Here is a 19,757-nt window from a genome sequence, read left to right on the forward strand (position 1 = left end):
CAATGTATGTGAGATTGCCTTGATTCATGATTTTCCTTTGTTTTATTATTATAACAATTTCATCAAACTATTCTCATGTTGAAACACAGTATTGGGGCACTCTGATTCCATGTTCCCAGGTCATGGCCACTCATGTTAGTTCCAGTATAAACCAACGCTTAATCCCTTTGAAGTGAGAGCTGTGTCCTGTGTCAGCACCTAGTAGGAAAGGGTCAGAATATGTAAGGCAAAAACTCTCAGAAGTTCAAGGTAAACCCACTATCATATTGACAATTTCAACTATTTGCCCCTACTAAACAATAGCTCTCAGAAACAGAAAGTCTGGAAGGGCATAACTGAACCGAACAACAATCAATCAATTGGATCTAACTGGAGGGTAAAAATACTTTCTCCAGCCAGCTAGTAGTGGCCCACACCTTCAATCCCAGCACTTGGGAAGCAGAGGCAGGTGGATCTCTGTGATTTCCAGGCCAGCCTGCTCTACAGAGTGAGTTCCAGGACAGCTGAGGCTACACAGAGAAACCCTGTCTCAAAAAATCAAAATGAAACAAGCCCAAAACAAAACAAACAAAAACCCCAAATAAGCAAAACTGAATGGACTCAGTATGTTGCACGTATCTATACATCTGTATCTATCTATACACATGTATGTACACATACATAGGTGTGTGAGTAAAACAATAATCCAGAGGAAATCATGAAGTTGAGATGGAGAGGGGAGGACCCAGAAGGAGCTGGGGAGTGTGGGGTAGTGATTATGTAAATATGTACACACATGAAATTTTCAAAAATGATAAAATACATGTTAGTGATTAAAATCACAATTAAATTTGTATTCTTTAAAATGTTTTCTAGCTCAGTATATACTTGTTAATGTTATGAGTACTTACTAGTGTATGGAGCTATGAAAAGACAAAAAAAAAAAAAAAAGACAAATTTAATGATCTTGTGTTTCTTGCTTGCCGGTCAAATCTGAAATAACTTTTAAAAAGTTATTGACTTCTTAACTCTAATTTCTTGTAATAAACGAGATGATTGGTATTTTAATGATAATAAATAAGGCAGTATTATTTATTTTCTCAGATATTGTAATAGTTTGTCCATTACACATATGAACAAACTTCAAATTCCAAAGAAAGCAAAGTCGTATTTGTGTTGGGAAGGAAGGATAGTGTTTCATAAACAAATCCTAATAGACATACAGAAAGTGCTGGCAAGGTGGCTCCAGGTCAAGGCGCTTGCCCCCTAGCCTGACTACCTGAGTTCTCTATCTAGGACCATATGGTGGAAGGAGATCCAAATCCCATTTGTTATCTTCTGAACTCCACACCTGTGCCACACACGTACAATAAATATCTTTTTTTTCTTTTTTCGAGACAGGGTTTCTCTGTATAGCTTTGGAGCCTATCCTGGCACTCGCTCTGGAGACCAGGCTGGCCTCGAACTCACAGAGATCCGCCTGCCTCTACCTCCCAAGTGCTGGGATTAAAGGCGTGCGCCACCAACGCCCGGCTAAATATCTTTTTTGAAAAGACAGAAAAATATAAAAACTCCAATTGACTAAGTAGGCTGTTACAGCGCCCTGAGCCTCCTAGTGAACCTTAAGCCGCAAAATGTCAGAGGCAAATCCTCTGTCCTATTTTATGAAATCCCAATGTGGAGGAACAAGGATGTTCCACCCAGAATGAGAAATACAAGAGGACTTTCTTTTTTTGCATAAAAAATCACGTGTGTGTGTGTGTGTGTGTGTGTGTGTGTGTGTGTGTGTGTGTAAGGAAGGGTCTAAGATTCCCCTGGAGCTGGAGGTACTGGTAGTTGTGAGCTGCCTGGTGCGGGTGCTGGGAATAGAACTCTGGTCCTCTACAAGAACAGTATGTTCTCTTAATTTAAGACAGCGCTCCGTTTTTATTTTATTTAGACAGGGTCTCACAATGTAGACTAGACTGGCTTCGAATCCACGGAGATACGTTTGTCTCTTGACTACAGAGATTAAAGGCGACAACTCCCCCTCAGACTAGATTTCCAGCCCGAGGTCCTCTTTTCAGCTGTGAGGGAAAAATGCCTTCTAGTGCTGTCATCTGTAACGCGGACGATGGGAGCTGCTGCTCAGTCCCGCCGAGCCCAGCAGCCTGTGAGAGGCGAGCGAGCGAGCGAGCGAGCATGTTGGAAGACACAGAGGAAAGATGAGGGGACAAAGGAAAAATGCGCAGTCTGGGTTTTAACCAGTTTCTGCAGTGGACTGGTGGAGCCGGGCGGAAGGCACGCAGGTTGAGCCGTTCCCTGGGGAGGACTGCAGGGAGGACTGCAAGGGCGCACTGCAGCCTTTGCGCAGAGCCTGCGTATGCACGGGAAGGGTGGGCCAGGGATGCGGCAGTCGGCTCCTGAACCGTGGCTCCTCTATTCCAATTGTCCAGTTCGCTGACAAAAAAGGCTCCACTCTCGTACAAGGACGATCACAGACGCAGGAAGGGGACACTTGGAAGTTCAGGGAGCAACCGCGGTGCGACAACCCTACCGCCTCCGAGCAAAGCCGCAGACCGCCACCCAGTGGTCGGTTTGGGTACTACCTGGAAAACGCCGTGGAAAGCCTGGCACTGCGGCATCTGGGAGCCAATGAGCTCTCGGGCCGCTTAGCTGATTTCTTTTATCCATTAGTTGCTCTAGCTGTCAATCAATCATTTACGCGGCTTTTATTGGAGGTAGCTTCAGTCATTCTCTGTAAACCACGAATCATATGTTTCCGTCTCCGCCCGTCTCTTACGCCTTTAGCTCGCCTCTGCGTCTGACCCATTGGCTAGATGAGGTCCTGCCTCTCTGTTTACCGGAAACGAAAGGTCTCCTATTCCCATTGGCTGAAATTTGCGAGCGGTGGTTGTCTATCAAATTTATGAACTGACGTTAGCGTCCCGGAAGTTCGGCCCCGGAAAGGGCGGGCTTTGCAAAGATGGCGGCTCCGGTGAGTTCTAACTCGTTGCTTCTTCCCGTAGCTCCCGTGGACGCTGCTTTTCGCCCCCGCGGATCGAGGCAAACGTCGTCACCGTGGAAGAGCGGTGATGAAATTGTTTCGGGGATATGCTCGCCCTGACACAGCAGCGTTCTAAGTCAGATGAGAGAGAGGCGGGACAGATGCTGCATGCTGGCTGGTTCCGGACAGGGAGCTCACACAAAAGTATCCTTCAGAATGAGCTTATTGCGAGAGCCTCGAGACCACGGTGGGCCGTGATCCGGCCTTGCGGTGGGGGAATGTGACCAGGACAGAGCGGTCGCGTACTACCGCGAGGTTTGGGGGTGTGGTGGGAGGACTGGCTTCGAGCCGAGGCTGCGGCAAAAACGACCCAAAATCTCGAATATTTTGAAAGAAAGGAGGGAATTTGGTAGGCAGTTCGTTCTGACCACCATGTCCTGTCCGCTATCTATCTGTAGGAGGTGCCGGAGTCAGACGTGTCAAGTTCGATAACACTTTTGAAAAACCTCCAGGAGCAGGTGAGTAGTGTCTCTTTTTAAAATAAATTAGTCAGGGGTTAGCCTTGAGTTTGTATGTCTTATCTATACACTTTGATGATTTAGGGACAGATATTTGAATACTACCGTAAGTATCGAATAAAAGCCTTTCGTACCATAGTTCAAGGTATTTCATTTCTGCACCCAAAGAAATACAGGAAACTGTTTTTTAAATTATACCCAAACTCCTTTGTTTAAACAACTGAGAAAACAGATGCTTGGCAGTAGTGACATGTCACTCTAAGTGCCAGTTAATACGCATTTACAGAGTCTGATGTTTTGTAAGTTCTGTTGCTACAGATAAAATTAGAGTCCTCAGCCTTTGTGTGTGTAGTGACCCACACCTCTAAACCCAGCACTTGGGAGGCAGAGGAAGGTGGATCTCTGTGAATTCGAGGTCATAAGCCTGATCTATAAAGTGAGTTCCAAGAAGCCAGGGCTACACAGAGAAAAAAGTTACAGGGACTGTCTTGAAAAAAAGTTACAGGGGCTGGAGAGATGTCTCAGAGGTTAAGAGCAGGCTGTTCTTCCAGAGGTCCTGAGTTCAATTCCCAGCAACCACATGGTGGCTCATAACCATCTATAGTGAGATCTGGTGTCTTCTTCTGGCCTGCAGGCATACATGTAGCAGAAAACTATACATGATAAATAAGTCTTAAAAGAAAAAAAAAAGAGAAAAAGGTTACAGTCCTCATCACCATTGCCCCACTCCTCTCCTCATCCCTTTCTTTGTTGTTGTTGTTGTTGTTTTTTAACGATCTCCTCTTCCAGCTTTAGAAAGAAATAGGAAATTTCTCACTGCCTCTTAAGGAAATGTTGGAAACCCTGTGTTCAGCCACAACATTTCAGATAAAGTTTAGGTGGCATTAATTAGCATTTATCTTTTACTCTTCAAAAACATTACTGGTAGTCCAGGCAGCTATTTGAATTTCATTTGGTTAATTTCAGGTGATGGCTGTAACTGCACAAGTACAAGCCCTGACAAAAAAAGTTCAAGCTGGTACATACTCTACAGAGAAGGTAAGAGTTCTTGAAGAAGGGATGGAGAGGTGACTCCGTGGTTAAGACAGCTTGCCTCTCTTCCAGGGAACCTGAGTTGGTTCCCAGAACTCATGTTTTGTGGCTCACAACTCCAGCTCCAGGTGATCCCATATGTCTTTTGGCCTCCAGAGGTACCCTACATGTGTGGCATGCGTTCTCGCACACACACACACGTAAATCTTTAAAAAAAAAAAAGTACTTGAGGGAATATCCCTTCATATGTGCTTGGTGGTTTTTTGTTTTATTTTGTTTCGTTTTTACTGAAGATTTGTTGTGTGGCATATGTCCTAAGTGTTAGAGCTTCATATAGGAGTAGTATCTGTGCTTTCTTTCTTTCTCTCTTTCTCGCTCTCTTTCTTTCTCCCTCCCTCTCTTTCTTTCTTCCTTTCTTTTTTCTCTTTCTTTCTCTTTCTCCCTTTCTTTCTCTCTCTTTCTCTTTCTTTCTTTCTTTCTTTCTTTCTTTCTTTCTTTCTTTCTCCCTTTCTTTTTTTTTTTTTCTCAAGACAGGGTTTCTCTGTGGCTTTGGAGCCTGTCCTGGAACTAGCTCTTATAGATCAGGCTGGTCTGGAACTCACAGAGATCCACCTGCTTCTGCCTCCTGAGTGCTGGGATTAAAGGCGTGCACTTCCACCGCCCAGCAGTCTCTGTGGTTTCTATGCAAGAACTTGTAGGAATACAGAGCAGAGGACTAGATATGAGTGGCAGTCATTTTACAGAAGTCATTTACAGGAGAGATATGCCAGCCACACAGAGTCCAAAAAGGTATCTCAGAAAGTAATGGGATTTTGAAAAATAAATATGAGCCAGAGATACTCGGGTTTGCAATGTTCTGGGGGGAGTAAATGATTTTGTGACTGGATATACATAACATTTTGTATGTGTGTATATGATGGTGGGTAAGAAGAAAGACTGGAAAAGTCACTCCAGGGAGTCATATAGGACAACTAAGGAGTTGCTCTTTTGTTTCATACAATATTAGATGATGTTAATTGGGGGTGTGGTGGCTTTATACATAGAATTCCCCAGTTTCATTTTTTGTGATTTCAGTCACCTGAGATTAACTGTATTCTGAAAATACTAAGTGTAAAATTTCAGTTGCACCTCTTAAGTTTTAAATAACTTACTGCAGTACATAGTTAACAGTTATTTGGCATTGCTAGTTATTGTTAATCTCTTACTCTATGTTTGTAAATTAAAATTTATCACTGGTATAAGTGCCTAGGAAGAACAGTATCTCTGCCATTGCAAGCATCCATTGACACTTTTGGAGTTTTTGGAGTATATCACTTGTAGGTAAAAATGCCATTAGTCTGTGACAGGATACCATTGACTGAAAGATTTATCCTAATTTGAGATGCTAAAATACAAAGGTGATGCATCTGAAAATTAGATTCAATAACTTCCTCTCTTCTTTGACCTGTTTTTTTTTTTTTTTTTCCTCCACTCTGTTTTATTCGTTTAGACAGGAACTTGCTATGAAACACAGGCTGGCCTTGAACTCATGATCTTCCACCTTCCAAGTGCTGTAGATTCTCTGATGTGCAGTGAAATGGGCTGGTTTTCAAATTAAAATTTGAAGAGAAATTAGAATTTTATAGTCTATTCTTGGGGATTATTGGTGTCAGTAGAGGAGAACTCTCAACTTCTTCACCTGATTGAGCTGGAAAGCTCTGCTGTTTATGTTGCTTGTTTATTGATCTGGGCTTTTGAAGCAGTCTCACTATATAACCCTGACTAGCCGGCCTTAAGGTTTCGATGATTCTCCTTCCCCTACCTGTGCAGTTCTAAGATTACAGGCTCCAACTGCCATGCTTGGCGGTTTTATACATTGAGGGGTGTTTTTATTTATGTCTATTAACTTTGTGTATTGGTGTTGGTGTTTTGCCTACATGTATGTCTGTGTGAGGATATAGGATCCCCTGGAACTGGAGTTACAGACAGTTGTGAGCTACCATGTGGGTGCTGGGACTAGAATCCTAGTCCTCTGGAAGAGTAACCAATGCTCTTAACCCCTAAGATGTTTCTCCAACTTTTTGTTGTTGTTTTTCAACATAGGGTTTCTTGGTGTAATGGCTCTGGCTGTCCTGGAACTCACTTTGTAGGCCAGGCTGGCCTTGAACTCACAGAGTTCCACCTGCCTCTGCCTCCCAAGTGCTGGGATTAAAGGCATGCACCCCACCCACCCCGCTCTTTCTGCTTGTTTGAGATGGGCTCTCATGTAGCCCTGGCTGGCCTGGAATTTGCTCTGATGCTGGTCTTGACTCCTGATGCTCCTGCTTCCACCTGCAGGTGCACTACTGTACCCAGGTTGTCTTTCTTTTTTTGTTTCTTTTAATAAGAGTAATATGTGCTTGTTGAAAGGTACTTTTTCTCTGAGTGGTAGTAGTGCACACCTTTAATCCAGCACTCAGGAGGCAGAGGCAAAAGGATCTCTGTGAGTTCGAGGCCAGTCTGGTCTCCAGAGCAAGTGCCAGGACAGCCTCCAAAGCTACACAGAGAAACCCTGTCTTCAAAACAAACAAACAAACAAACAAAAAAAAAAAAAAAAAAAAAAAAAAAAGGAAGGAAGAAAAGAAAAGGTACTTTTTCATAGTACAAGCACTCCATTTCTCTATTATCCTCATCTCTCCAAACAATTTTTTATGCATTACAAAAATGTGTGCAGGGGCTTGAGAGATGGTTCAGAGGTTAAGAGCAGTGGCTGCTCTTCCAGTGGTCCTGAGTTCAATTCCCAGCAACCACATGGTGGCTCACAACCATCCATTATGAGTTCTGGTGCCTTCTTCTGGTGTGCAGATATACATGGAAGCAGAATGTTGTATACTAAATAAGTAAAATCTTTTTAAAAAAAAAAAATGTGTGCAGCCAGCAAGATGGCTGAGTGAAATCCGTTGTGTACAAACCTGGTAACTTGTTTCATCCCGAAGCTCACCTAATGGAAAGAGAAAGCTGACTCCACAAAGTTGGACTCTGACGTCCATGCATGCAGGCTTGGATATGTGTGCTCACACATCTTACATAATAATAATTTTTTTAAAAAAGTGTAGCCATCACACAACCCCATTGGAACCATATTATAACCACTTTTTACAACTTTTATTGATGTTGATTTAGTTCCATGTCAGTGTATATAAATCATTTGTCTGCCGGGCATGGTGGTGCACACCTTTAATCCCAGCACTCAGGAGGCAGAGGCAAGAGGATCTCTGTGAGTTCAAGGCCAGCCAACGATACACAGAGACACCCTGTCTCAAACAAAACAAACAAAAACAAAAATAAATCATTATCTTATCCATATTGTAATAGGGATAAAATAGGTAATTTTTTGGATAATTTAAAAATCAGTACTCTATGGAGGCTCTTTTGGTTCAAACTTGGGAGGGTCTGAGATGAGGTGGAGGGCGCTGCTGAAGTGCACAATGGCTCAAGGGGCCCCTTTCCCAGAGAACTCTGTGGACTCAGACGTCAGCAGCTATGAGATAGCTCTTGTCAAGTAGCCATTATCCTGGGGGATGTGTGTCGTGCATCCCTCCTCTGGCACCTGAGATTGTGTGCCATGCCGTGCTTGGGAGGTGGAAGCAGGAGGCTCGTGATTTCAGGGTCACCCTTGGCTATAATCAGAGTGTTCTAAGCCAGCCTGGGTTACATGAAATGGATTCCTGATAGTGCTGACTGGCCTTGAACTTGTGGTTCAACCTGCTTTAACCTGCTATTTGCTGAGATTATAGGCATGAGCCTTACTACTCAGCAAATAGTGTTTTGGACTACAGCTCACTGAGTGACCCAGTAACTGCAGGTGAGGAGAGAGATGTTTCACATTCTTACATGGACTAGTTAGGAAAAACTTGGACTTATAAAAACATTATCCTGGTATTTGCCCTGCGTCTCCTCTTGATTCTCTGGCTAAAACTAAGAGTCTGCCTCTTCCTGTTTTGTTTAACTTAGGGTCTGAGCTTCTTGGAAGTAAAGGACCAACTGTTGCTCATGTACCTTATGGATCTGAGCCACCTCATCCTGGACAAAGCCTCGGGAGGATCTCTGCAGGGACACCCTGCAGTTTGGAGGCTGGTGGAACTCCGAACGGTATGAGCCCTTTGCACTTGGAGTCTTGTTTCTGAGGCCGGGACTTCAGGGCTACTGCAGTAGCTCTCGCATAAGTGGGTATTCTCCTGGTTAAGTAAGGAAAGGATGGTTTTGTCTTCATTTGCTCTACTTTGTGAATGTTTTCATTGCCTTATCTGGAACAACAAATCGGACCCTCGAATGTGCCTGATTTAGGGAAGAAAGTGTAATCCTTATAAATTACCACATTGCAGGTTTTAGAAAAACTCCGTCCCTTGGACCAAAAACTGAAATATCAAATTGACAAACTGGTCAAGACTGCAGTGACGGGCAGCCTCAGTAAGTGGCGGACTGTCATAAAGTGTGGGGTCGTTATGAAGTTCCAAATCTTACAAACTCTCTTCCTGTTTCAGGTGAAAATGACCCACTTCGTTTTAAGCCCCATCCCAGCAACATGATAAGCAAGGTAAGGTTTGTGTCCAGCCGAGATTAACCCTGTGGCGACCCTGGTCTCCAGGACTCCAGACTGGCTTGAAATGCTTCCGTATGAGGTGTCCTTTCCCTTCATCTTCTTAGGGTGCTCCAGCTCTGAGCCTTTCTTGTCACTCATCTAAGACTTCCGGAGTTTGCTGGGAGCTTCTTCTTCTTTTGTAGTTGAACTCTGAGGATGAAGAGGAAGACGAAGCAGAGGAGGACCAGTCTGAGGCTGCAGGGAAGAAATCTGTAAAAGGAACATCTAAGAAATACGTCCCACCACGCTTGGTTCCAGTGCATTATGGTATGAGTGGTGGCAGTGGCTTCCTTGGTGGGAATTTTGTTTCTGTTTGTTGTGTTGATTCCAAACCGACCCTTGTGGACTTTTATCACATAGACGAAACAGAAGCAGAACGCGAGCAAAAACGCCTGGACCGGGCCAAGAAACGAGCACTGAGCAGCTCTGTCATTCGTGAGCTTAAGGAGCAATACTCAGATGCCCCGGAGGAAATCCGCGATTCCCGGCACCCTCATGTCACTCGCCAGAGTCAGGAGGATCAGCATAGGTCTGAGTTCTTACAGTTAGGAATTCTTTCAAGTCTGGCACAGGAAAACCAGCATCATATAGAAAGTGAATTGAAAAGCTTGGTGTGATAGTTGAATAATGATGAGTTTGAAGTACAAATAAGAGCTGGGGAAAAAAGTTTTTTATTTTAATTATTCTAATTTTTTTGTTTTGTTTTCTTCTGCCTGCTTAGGCTCAAGCAAATGCTATATAGAGAAGAATATGTTCAGTTCCTTGTGGTAGGGTTATAGTAGACTGCCTTTCATCAAGTCACAGTTCTTACTGGAGTAGAAAGCAGTAAGGATGGGTTTTGTGTTGGTACTGAAGAGTCTTGTGTACATTTAGGAAAACAATAGAAAAACAACTAACTTGAATTCGGACTTACAAGCTTCGCATAGGCACAGTCTTTGTAGCTCATGGTTTGCACAACAGAGCCCATTCAGGGAATCCTGTTTCAAAGAGTCAGAACAGGAGGATTTTCTGTATAAATGATAAATCATTGTGTGGTTGGATCATAGATTAATCCCTAGAGATGAGGGAGGACCCAGCAGAGAGCATTTCAGTGAGGAAGTTTGGTATTGAACACACCACACTTAGCTAAATACTAAAGCCTTAGCTAAATACTGTATTGTCTATAAATGTCCTGTAGTCCCTAAATGAGAATGAGTAAATACTGGGGCCCAAGTTACCCTAGTCTGAATCTTCTGGAAACTTTCTGGCAGGATTAACTATGAAGAGAGCATGATGGTGCGTTTAAGTGTTAGCAAACGAGAGAAAGGACGGCGAAAGCGAGCAAGTGTTATGAGCTCGCAGCTTAATTCCCTCACACACTTCAGCGACATCAGTGCTTTGACAGGAGGAGCTGCTCATCTTGATGAGGTGAGACTGTGGTACAGTGGTGGCAGGCAATTGTGCTTTTAGCCACATTTGTAGGGCTTCGTACTGTGAGCTTGAGAACAGGTGCTGGTCCTTAGAAATGCACTACCATTTCTTCACTTCTGTTTGTCTCCAGGACCAGAATCCTATTAAAAAGCGGAAGAAGATACCTAAGAAAGGCCGGAAGAAGAAAGGTCAGTGAGCTGCTGGGAGTTAGTACCTGGATGGACAGTCTGAGTTGGAATATCACCTCTCAGGAATTGCCATTTCAGGTCTTGCCTCTTTCTTCCATACTAGTCATTAGTCTCTTTAGGTAGGCTTTTATTTATTTGTTTCCCAAGCATGAGATCAGTGTCACTCATAAGGGAGTCTCTGGATTATATTTCTGTGGTCCCACAACTCATGTTCAGGTGTCTGCAAATAGATGTATAGAAACATTACCTGAAGGGACTGCTGTCTTTAACTGGATCCCTCCCTTCTTTTGTGAGTTAGTTCATACTGATGGAGAGGGTACTGCCTTGGACACACCTCTGTTGAGCCCTGCCCTAGATGCCTCTTTCCTGGCCTTTAGCGGTTCCAGCTGTCCTTTGCCTCACTCTTGGTTTCCTTTCATTGCAGGTTTTCGGAGGCGTCGGTGACATGCTTATTCACTTTGTCACCCTGGGGTGCTTCTGGCTTCACTGTATGCAAGTGTTTTCCTTGGGCCCTGCTGACCTTGGACATGTGGGGAGATCTTTACTAAATAAAATTTCCTTTGCTTTTCATACATTGTGTGACTGGAATTGCTGGCTGTGTGGTTGCATTTGCTGAGTGGATGGATAGTGGAAGAGGAAAGATGGTATTCTGGGAGAGATGTTTGATTTGTGGTGGTATATTTTTCCTAGAAGTTGGGAATTGGTTGTTTTACAAAGATAGAGGTAGAATAGCATAACCAGCTCTCCTTAACCCCTTTTGTCCACCTTCCTGCATGATTTGACAAGTCTAGAATTCCAAAGTAACATTGGTTTTAGGTTTTGTTGATCCATCAAGCTCGACCACCAGATGGCATTAGTGACTTAGGAAACCTGTGGTTGCTTGATTAAAAAGCCAGGAGGTTGGTTGGTTGTGAATCAGTAAGAGTTCTGTTTATCCCCATTTTTCTGACTGCTTCTCTTTCTAAAATGTCATGCCCATAAGAGCTGATATTTGGTCATTTCTGGAAAGAATTTGTAAAGAGTAGCTGAAGTGATGGATGAAGAGTTGGTATAGTTTTGTGGTCTAGCCTTTGCCTCTCCTTCCAACCGGGACCTCAGTTTACCTGGGTCTGAAAAGTCCAGCCCTTTTAAAAGCTCTGCCAACCAGAGCAGTGATGTTCCATGCTTTTAATCCCAGCACCCTAGAGGCAGAGGCAGAGGCAGGCGGATCTCTGTGAGTTCAAGGCCAGCCTGGTCTATAGAACAAGTTCTAGGACAAGCTCCAAAGCTACAGAGAAACCCTGTCTTGAAAAACAAAAATGAAAAAAAGCTCTGCCAAAGAATGTCAGCAAGTAGGGGACAAAATCCCTAGTGTGACAGCTAGAAGAATGAATACCCTACGGGAACTGGAGCCAAACCCAACTCAAGATTCAGATCTGAGCTCTAATTCTATGCGGAGAATAACCTCTGTTGATGAGAGCTCCCTTTAACCTTGGGTAATGTAAACAAATGGGATAAAGTGAGAAGCTGGATCTATAGATGGAATTCACTGGAATTTAAAAAGACTGGGTCTCATGAACATCTGGTGTTAGTGTCTGGTTTTCCTGACAGGTGTCATGGGTAGGAATTAATTTGGGTCCTTACATCACTAAAACTATTGATTCTGAATCCTCTGGATTGGATTGTTTTGTTTTGTTTTTTTGAGACAGGGGTTCTCTGTGTAACAGCCCTGGCTATCCTGGAACTCTCTGTAGACCAGGCTGGCCTCAAACTCAAAGAGATACACTGTTGTGCCTAAAAAGGCCCAGAAGCAAGGCCTAGTGGAACTTCCTGAGCCTGGCTAGAGTTTGGCCACCTGTCTTTGGCCTACTCAGCAAAACTGCCTCTGCCCAGCAACTGCTGACATGATGAAATATTATTGGCCCTTACACCTCACCCCATCCTGAGGTCTCCACACACTTTCTCACCCTGTATAAGTACCTGGTGATGCATTAAAGCGAGACTGCTTTGACAAGTCTCCCGACTTTGTGGTTCTCTCTGATAACTAGGAGAGGGGTCTGAGTCATTGACACTCACCATCCTGCTCAGCCTTGCAAAGTGACCTACTGGACCAGCCCTTCCCACAGCCCTGACTGCCAGAGGACCCGGCAATCCACCTGCCTCTGCCTCCCGAGTGTTGGGATTAAAGGCGTGTGCCACCACTGCCTGGCTTGAATTGGGATTTCTACTGGTCATCCCGATTGAGGCAAGAATCAACTACAGCCTATAGAAATTAAAAGACCAGATTTATGGTTGCCCTGTTAACTCTGTGATCATGGTCATGTGACTTAATATCTTGGCCCTCCCTAAGCTGGTAATGTAAGTATGCTTGACTCCTAGGGCTACACCTCAGTGGTAGACAGCTTACATTGAAGAGGCCTAGGTTTAACCCCTAGTATTTGGGCTGGGGGCAGAGGGGGAGACTGGGGAGATGGTTCATTGGGTAAGAATACATGCTATGTGAACATGAACTTGACTTCAAGTCCCCAATACCCACAAAATCAGAGATTAGGACTGGCAAGGTTTAGTGGGTAAGGTACCTAGCAACCTGAGTTATATCCCTGGGACCAGAGGAAAACTGACTCCTGAAAAATTGTCCTTTGAGTTTCATATGCCCATTTCCCCTCCCCACAGAATTTTAAAAGAGTAATAAAAATAAGTTAGGCATGGCTCTACATACCAATAACCTTGCCAGCACTCTGGCAGGCAAAGATGGGAGGATGGATGAGGCTTGCTGACTGCTAGCTTAGCCCCAGGTTCACTGCGTGACTTCAAAGGAACACTGTGAAGAGTGCTAGAGCAGGACAGAACATTCTCATCTCTGTATGGCCTCTGGCGTGCACACCTGCACACATGTGCATACACCACATGCAAATAAGAAACAAAATATGCCTGAATCTCTTAGGGTATCTCTGTATCAAAGAATCTTGAGTTTTTGTGGATTTCCCTGGGATGGGCTTGCTTCTGGGGCATCTTAGTTCCAGGTAAATCTGAGGGATCCTGTGTGTTCTGAGACCTTATACTAATATTTACTCAAATGAGTCTAAGCAAAAAAATTCACAACAGATTTAGAGCGTGTGCCCTTCCAGCTGAACAACCTAGACAAGATAGATAAAGTATGCTTTGAAAGCTAGATGAGGTGGCATGTGCTTATAAGTCTAGCCTTTCAGGAAGGAGGCTGAGGCAGGAGGAATGTACGAGTAAGGCCTGCCTGCACCACACAGTGTGTGCAAAACCAGCCTGGGAAACAGCCAGAGGCTTTAGCATATATACAAGACCCTGGTTTAATCCCTAGTGCGATGAGGTGCGGTGGGGGGGATAAACAAGCATGCTTCGGTTAGAGCACTCACATTCATCTGATAATTAGCAAACTCTAACCTTGCTCTTTTGAGACAGGATCTCCAGATAGTCTATACTGGTCTTGATTTTGTTGGGTGTAAGAAGGACCTTGAGTTCTTCATCTCCTGCCTCCACCTCCTAAGTGCTGGGGCTACAGGCAAGCAGCACCAAGCCGTTGTTCCTAATTTGTTAAAATGTAAGATTATTTATGCCCCATTTCTGTAGAGGTCTTGTCTTCAGAGACTACAGTCTGTGTACTCTGTAGGACCTTCTTGGTATACCAGTAAACAGAACAAACCTGGCCTTTGTGGGCCTTATAATTAATCTAAGTGAGTCTTGAGTTCTAGGATGTGTTATTTCTGGCCCTGTGGCACTACTAGAAAAAGACTTCCTAACAATTATTAGCATTTTTTCCCTGCGGATATTTATATCAGCATCATTAATAGGTTATATTGTTTGACAGAATTTTACATAGATTGTCAATGTAAAACATATGTAAGTGGGGTTGCTTTTACTGAAGTAGGGAAGAGGCATCCTAGAGTACCTTATTGTTACAGCCTCCTTTTCCCAACTGTAGTAGGTGCCCCCAGGAAACTTTAGCCCTCGTGGAACAGTTTGAGAGCCGCTGTTCACATAGTAGAACAACAGGATTAAGGATCCAAGTTGCAAGGTTTAGACCTGTTCTATTGTTCACTTCTGTATTTCTGTTCAGGCTGAATTCTTCTTTTTCTTTTTTGTTTTTTTAACCTGACAGGCTAATTTAGCTTCTCCCTCAGTTTTTTCATCTTAGGGAGAAGGCAAGAGAGTTTGACAAAATCCCATTTTTCCCTTCCACATCTTTGTTAGGGCTTTGAGAAAGTTTGGGGAAATGTCTATCAAAGATTCTCAGGTCTTTCTAGATACCTCATTTGGAAAATGAATTTTGTCCAATGAGAAAGGGATGACCTGGTTGCAACAAACCAGGTTTCAGCACCGCGGAGAGCTCAAGCTCCTCTCATTCCTTGCCTTGGGGTGTGGAAGGCACAAAACTAGGCTAACCCTTCAATGGCATGGGGTAGACTTGTCCTTCAGCACCAGTTTCTCCGTCGTCTCCACTTGTGACCGGTACAGATTGAATGAGAGATGACATAGTCCAGAATGTCCCTGGGATCTGTCGGCTCTAAATACCAGATTCCTGCCAAGGATTTGACCAGTGTGATGAAGTATTAGTGAAATACGACCCTTTGCTCAGCGCTAACCTCATTTATATTGTTATGCACAATATTTTTACCATTGCTTGAGAAAAATCCTACCCTGGCTTTTCTTACAGGTCCTCAAGGAGACATGCCTTGGCCTCTTACTGCCTGGGCATGCAGAGAGACATTGCTGGCTCCCTGCCCAGTCTTGCTTTGTGTTCCTTTGATCTCATTGTTCAGAGGGTCTCAGAGAAGCCCCAAGAGCCATGCCTTTGCATGTTTAAGCTATTGATGCCCTGTAAGAAGTGTATTAAAGGCCCATCTTGAACAAATTTGGGTCAATAGGTGGCAGTAGTCACTGAGTCCTGAGGCCCTGACACCCCCTAAACACAAGCAAATTTGATAGCCCTTATATTTAAGGATGTGATAAAGGAAGTCACATTGAAATAAAAATGGAGAGAAAAGCGGCCCCCTTCTGTGGGGTCCAGGAAAGGCTAGGTGACCTCTGAGGAGTGTTGTAGGGGAGAGATTGAATTCAGCAAGTACTGGGCACTGAAGGAAAGGCCTGGCTTTGGGGTTAGGGGAGCAGTTCTAAAATGTGGGTGTTTGGGTTTCTTCCTGCTGGGATAAGGCTGTGTCCAATGAGGACCAGAGCAGAAAAGATAGAGTACGTGGGGAACTAGAAAGGGGGGAGGGCGGGGGAGAGCTGAGTGAAGGGACGGTGGAAGGGGTGGGCTGTGGCGGGCTGCAGTTGGAGGAGGAGGGGGAGGCTGCTGCAGCGTGGGATCTGTCTAATGGGGGATGGGAGGGGGAGATATCGGTCTTTGCTGCAGCTGCATTGGTTCCCCTCCCCCACCTTCCCAAGGAGCCAGAGCAGCGCTGGCAAATCTGTCTTCATGTATTTATTATTATTAAAAATGGGACGGAGCCTCCTCGCTGGAAGCACAACAAATACTGCTGATCCCCTTTCTCCCTCCCCTCAGCACAGCCTTTGCGTCTTCTCTCCCATTTCTCCCTGTCCTCCACCTTGGCTCTTCTGACGGGTGGGGGGACCCTTCCTTTCCTCTTCTCAGCTTGCTGGCTCCCTGGGGCTTTCTAATGGTGGTTGAGAACTTCAAGGCAATGCTGGAGTGGGGGGTGGAGGGGGCTGAGTGAGGGGCATCCATTGCCCCAGGGAGGGAGCTGTATGCTTCACTGTCCAGTGAGGAAAGGAAATTACTTGGAAACACAGATAAAATCCTTTGACCAGCCAGCGCAAGGAGAATCAGGCACATTTCTTTTTCATAGCTGGCTTCCTGCTCCTTTTAGACCTTCCTCTTTTCTACTACCTGCATTCTGAGAGGGAAATCTCCCTTAGATGGGGAGATCAGTCCCCTCCTTTCCCTCCATCTCCTCCTCAAGCCCCTCTCGTCCCACGAGAGGCATATACAATTTGTTCCCTCCCCCCACTGCACCCAGACTCCTGTGTCCAGGTAGGGGGCTCTTTGTTGATAGCTGTAACCCTTCACCATACCCATAGGTGGCGCTACTGTTGCTCCTCAGGCAAGGCCCTCCTCCCCGGTATCCTCCCTTCCACCAGCAGCCCCCCTCAACCCTCTACTGCCTGATTGTTATTCTACCAACGTCTCCTTTACTGTTCTCTTCCTTAAATTAATTTTGTACCCCCCCCGCAGTGCCATCTTCTTACCCTCCCCCCACTCCAACAGTCTCGCATTCTCTGCCCTCTTTCCATCTGGCTGCAGATCGCCATCTCCATCCCCTAATCTGCAATCTACACTCCGCCTCACCTCTCTCCTTCTTCCTTATCTCCCTGGCCCATGGCATCCTACAGATAGCTCTCCTATTGTGAGGGGGCTGTAGATGAGAGTGGTTTAACGAGAACAGGAGGAGGAAAACTAAGGGGTCAGTGTTGAAGACTAGATTGGAAAAATCACCACTCTGTATGAGAAATGGAGATGAGGGAAGACAGTTCCCCTTTCTTCTGTATGCAGTTCCTGGATTTGGGTAATGGAAGTTTAGCTGGCAAAAAGTCCTGAGTTCCAAACGCTGGGGAAATAGGGAGGGTTCAGATACAGGCCAGCAAGATGGCCCAGCTGGAAAGGCACTTGTCATGCAACCGTGGTAGCTTGAGGTTGATCCCTGGAACCCACTTTCAGGTAAAGGGACTAAGCTGACTCTACAGAGTTGTCCTCTGACCTTCACATGTGTGCTGTGGTGTGTGCACACCTCCCCGTACACATTGTACACATGTTAATGATAATGTTTTAAAGGAATTTCAATATTAAGGGCCCCATTCATTCAGAACCTTTGAGTTTAGATTGTTTAGGATGGCTGTACTTTGCTATCCATTCTATAAGACTGGAGAGATACTAGGCTCTAAAGCGTGTGTGGCCTCAGGAGCATCCTGTTACTGAACTTTGGAGTCCTCAGAAGGTGCTTGTTGGGGAAGCTATGACAACCTGAGTGACAGGCACCTGGATGTTTGATCTCTGCCCAGTACAATTTTGGCTGAATGACCTTGGCCTACCCCTGCAATCTGCTTTGTTCTATCCATGTCTCTCCTTTGCTCAGCTGAATTTACACACACCACACACACACACACACACACACACACACACACACACACAGAGAGAGAGAGAGAGAGAGAGAGAGAGAGAGAGAGACTCAGCCCACAACTCTCTATTGTTCTGCCTTTCCAAAGTGCACCCTAAACTCATCAGACTATTAACCCAGCTTTGCCTCCCGTTCTATCTGGAGAACTCTCACTGTGTGGCCAGTACCCAAGACACCTCAGCTTATACAGGGCTGTTGTGAAGCTATCCAGTGTCTAAGATGGCTAATTTTCTTCTTATCAGATCATCCACCGTGAATTAGTAGCATCCTAGTCGCTCCCTGGACAGTAACGTCTTTGTGTGTGTCCTAGGAATTGTCCGAAGCACCAACTGTGTGCCCTTTTCCTGGGATGGTGAGAGGCGATCCTTCTTAGCTTGAGTGGCAGTTCTGGAATGACTGGCTTTCATTCTTGGATGTGTGAGTTGAAGCTGCTGTTGAACTGAGAAGAAAGGCTGTCAGCCACAGCACTGGGCAGGTCTGTAGTGCACGCAGGGGCTGGTACACCACATACTTTGATTATTAGAGCCTTCTGGCTCTTCTTGCTTCCTGTCAGTCCTACCTTCCTCAGGTGTACTGGTACAGGTCTTCCTCAGCTGCCCGTACTTCTCCTGTTGTATTTGTTCAATTTTGGATACTCAAGTTAGCATTGTAGTCTCGTGTAACAGAAATCCCTGTTAAGGTCTCTCTCTCTCTCTCTCTCTCTCTCTCTCTCTCTCTCTCTCTCTCTGATAAGGCTTCACTTTGTTGTCTTTGCCAGCCTAGCTGTAGTCCATGCTGGCCTTGAACTCACAAGAGATCTGCCTGCCTTTGCCTCCTGAGTGTTGGAATTAAAGGTGTGTGCCACCATACCAAGCAATGCCTTTCTCTTAAAGCAAAGATCATTAAAATTTTTGTTGTTAGAGACTTTTCAACTTTAGAACATTCTGGAACCATCATTTCAGTTTCAATAACTTCTCTAGGTGCTTTAGGTATGGGTATCTAAAACCAAATGAAATTTATTTTCCTTCACTCCTAAGCCACACAACTGAGCTGACATTTGCACCTAGTCCTCTGATATTTAAGTCTGAGTTTTCCTTTACTCCTTAGAAACCCATTTCCTTAGATGCCCATTTCATCCCCTCAGTTACTGAAAGCCTTGAAACTAGCAGCATGGCCAAGATTTTATACAAGTATGTGTATGTGGAGTGTGCTTGCGTGCTTGCGTGCGTGCGTGCGTGCGTGCGTGCGTGCGTGCGTGCGTGTGTCCAGGAGTTAACCTAACTTTTATAGAAAGCATCAGTGTGGCCATGTTAGTAAACAGTTATGCTTTTTATTACTAGTTAAAACACAGCATACAATATAGGCTTAGAAAACATTTGTGTGTTTCTACTTTGACTAAGCCTGTGATAGCTTGCTGGGAACTGCTTTGTTTAACCCAGCAGCCTCAAGTTAACCACACAGGTGGGCTCTGGAGAACAGAAAGCACCCCGGCTTTCCTACTTCCTCACTTCTAATTTTGATCTGCTCACTGCTGGCTCTCATAAGAAGCCCTAGGTGGTAAAGAGATCAAATCAGAATTCCTACTAGGAAGACCCTGTTTCTTAGGTACAGTGACTCTCCTCTGCTGTTGTGTTTAGCGACATGACAGTTAACAAGAGGAAAACCTTCATCTGGCTTCAACCCTTCTAAGTTTCCTTCAGTTGAGCTGTCACTGATGGGCAACTCTCCTTAACTACTCCCCAGGCTTTAAGTCCTGTTTCCTGGATCCAGTCTGCCACCCAAGGGGTGTTATCTGAGACCAAGCACTTTCACTTTCTTACCCATCAAACACTCCAATCAATTCCCTACAGGATGTATTTCCCTTCAGAGGATCAGCTGACATGCCTGGAGAGCCAGGGGTTGCTGCCAACAATCTCATTC

At 44.9% G+C, this 19,757-nt stretch overlaps 1 protein-coding gene across 2 annotated transcripts; it reads left to right on the forward strand.

The window, feature by feature from the left end:
* Window positions 1–2,874: 2,874 nt before the first annotated feature.
* Ngdn (neuroguidin) lies at window positions 2,875–11,285 on the forward strand. 2 transcript variants are annotated; one of them, XR_003480168.2, is made up of 11 exons: window positions 2,875–2,956; window positions 3,424–3,483; window positions 4,450–4,521; window positions 8,488–8,625; window positions 8,859–8,943; window positions 9,018–9,070; window positions 9,259–9,382; window positions 9,476–9,644; window positions 10,366–10,522; window positions 10,656–10,791; window positions 11,138–11,285. XR_003480168.2 is itself a non-coding variant. In XM_027390592.2 (11 exons), exons 1-11 carry the CDS (start codon window positions 2,945–2,947, stop codon window positions 11,155–11,157), a joined length of 948 nt encoding a protein of 315 aa, XP_027246393.1. In that variant the 5' UTR covers window positions 2,875–2,944; the 3' UTR covers window positions 11,158–11,285. The 2 variants fall into 2 exon arrangements, 1 of the variants encoding a protein (XP_027246393.1); XM_027390592.2 differs by having other exon boundaries at window positions 10,656–10,713.
* The last annotated feature ends 8,472 nt before the right edge of the window (window positions 11,286–19,757 follow it).

The sequence above is a fragment of the Cricetulus griseus genome (genome assembly GCF_003668045.3).
Source record: "Cricetulus griseus strain 17A/GY chromosome 1 unlocalized genomic scaffold, alternate assembly CriGri-PICRH-1.0 chr1_1, whole genome shotgun sequence".
Lineage (NCBI taxonomy): Eukaryota > Metazoa > Chordata > Mammalia > Rodentia > Cricetidae > Cricetulus > Cricetulus griseus.

Excerpts from the sequence above, each read along its gene's own strand:
- Ngdn (XM_027390592.2), top strand. Across the intron at positions 8,944-9,017 it reads TGCAGTGACGGGCAGCCTCA|GTGAAAATGACCCACTTCGT; the intron begins GTAAGTGGCGGA and ends TTCCTGTTTCAG. Across the intron at positions 9,645-10,365 it reads AGTCAGGAGGATCAGCATAG|GATTAACTATGAAGAGAGCA; the intron begins GTCTGAGTTCTT and ends ACTTTCTGGCAG.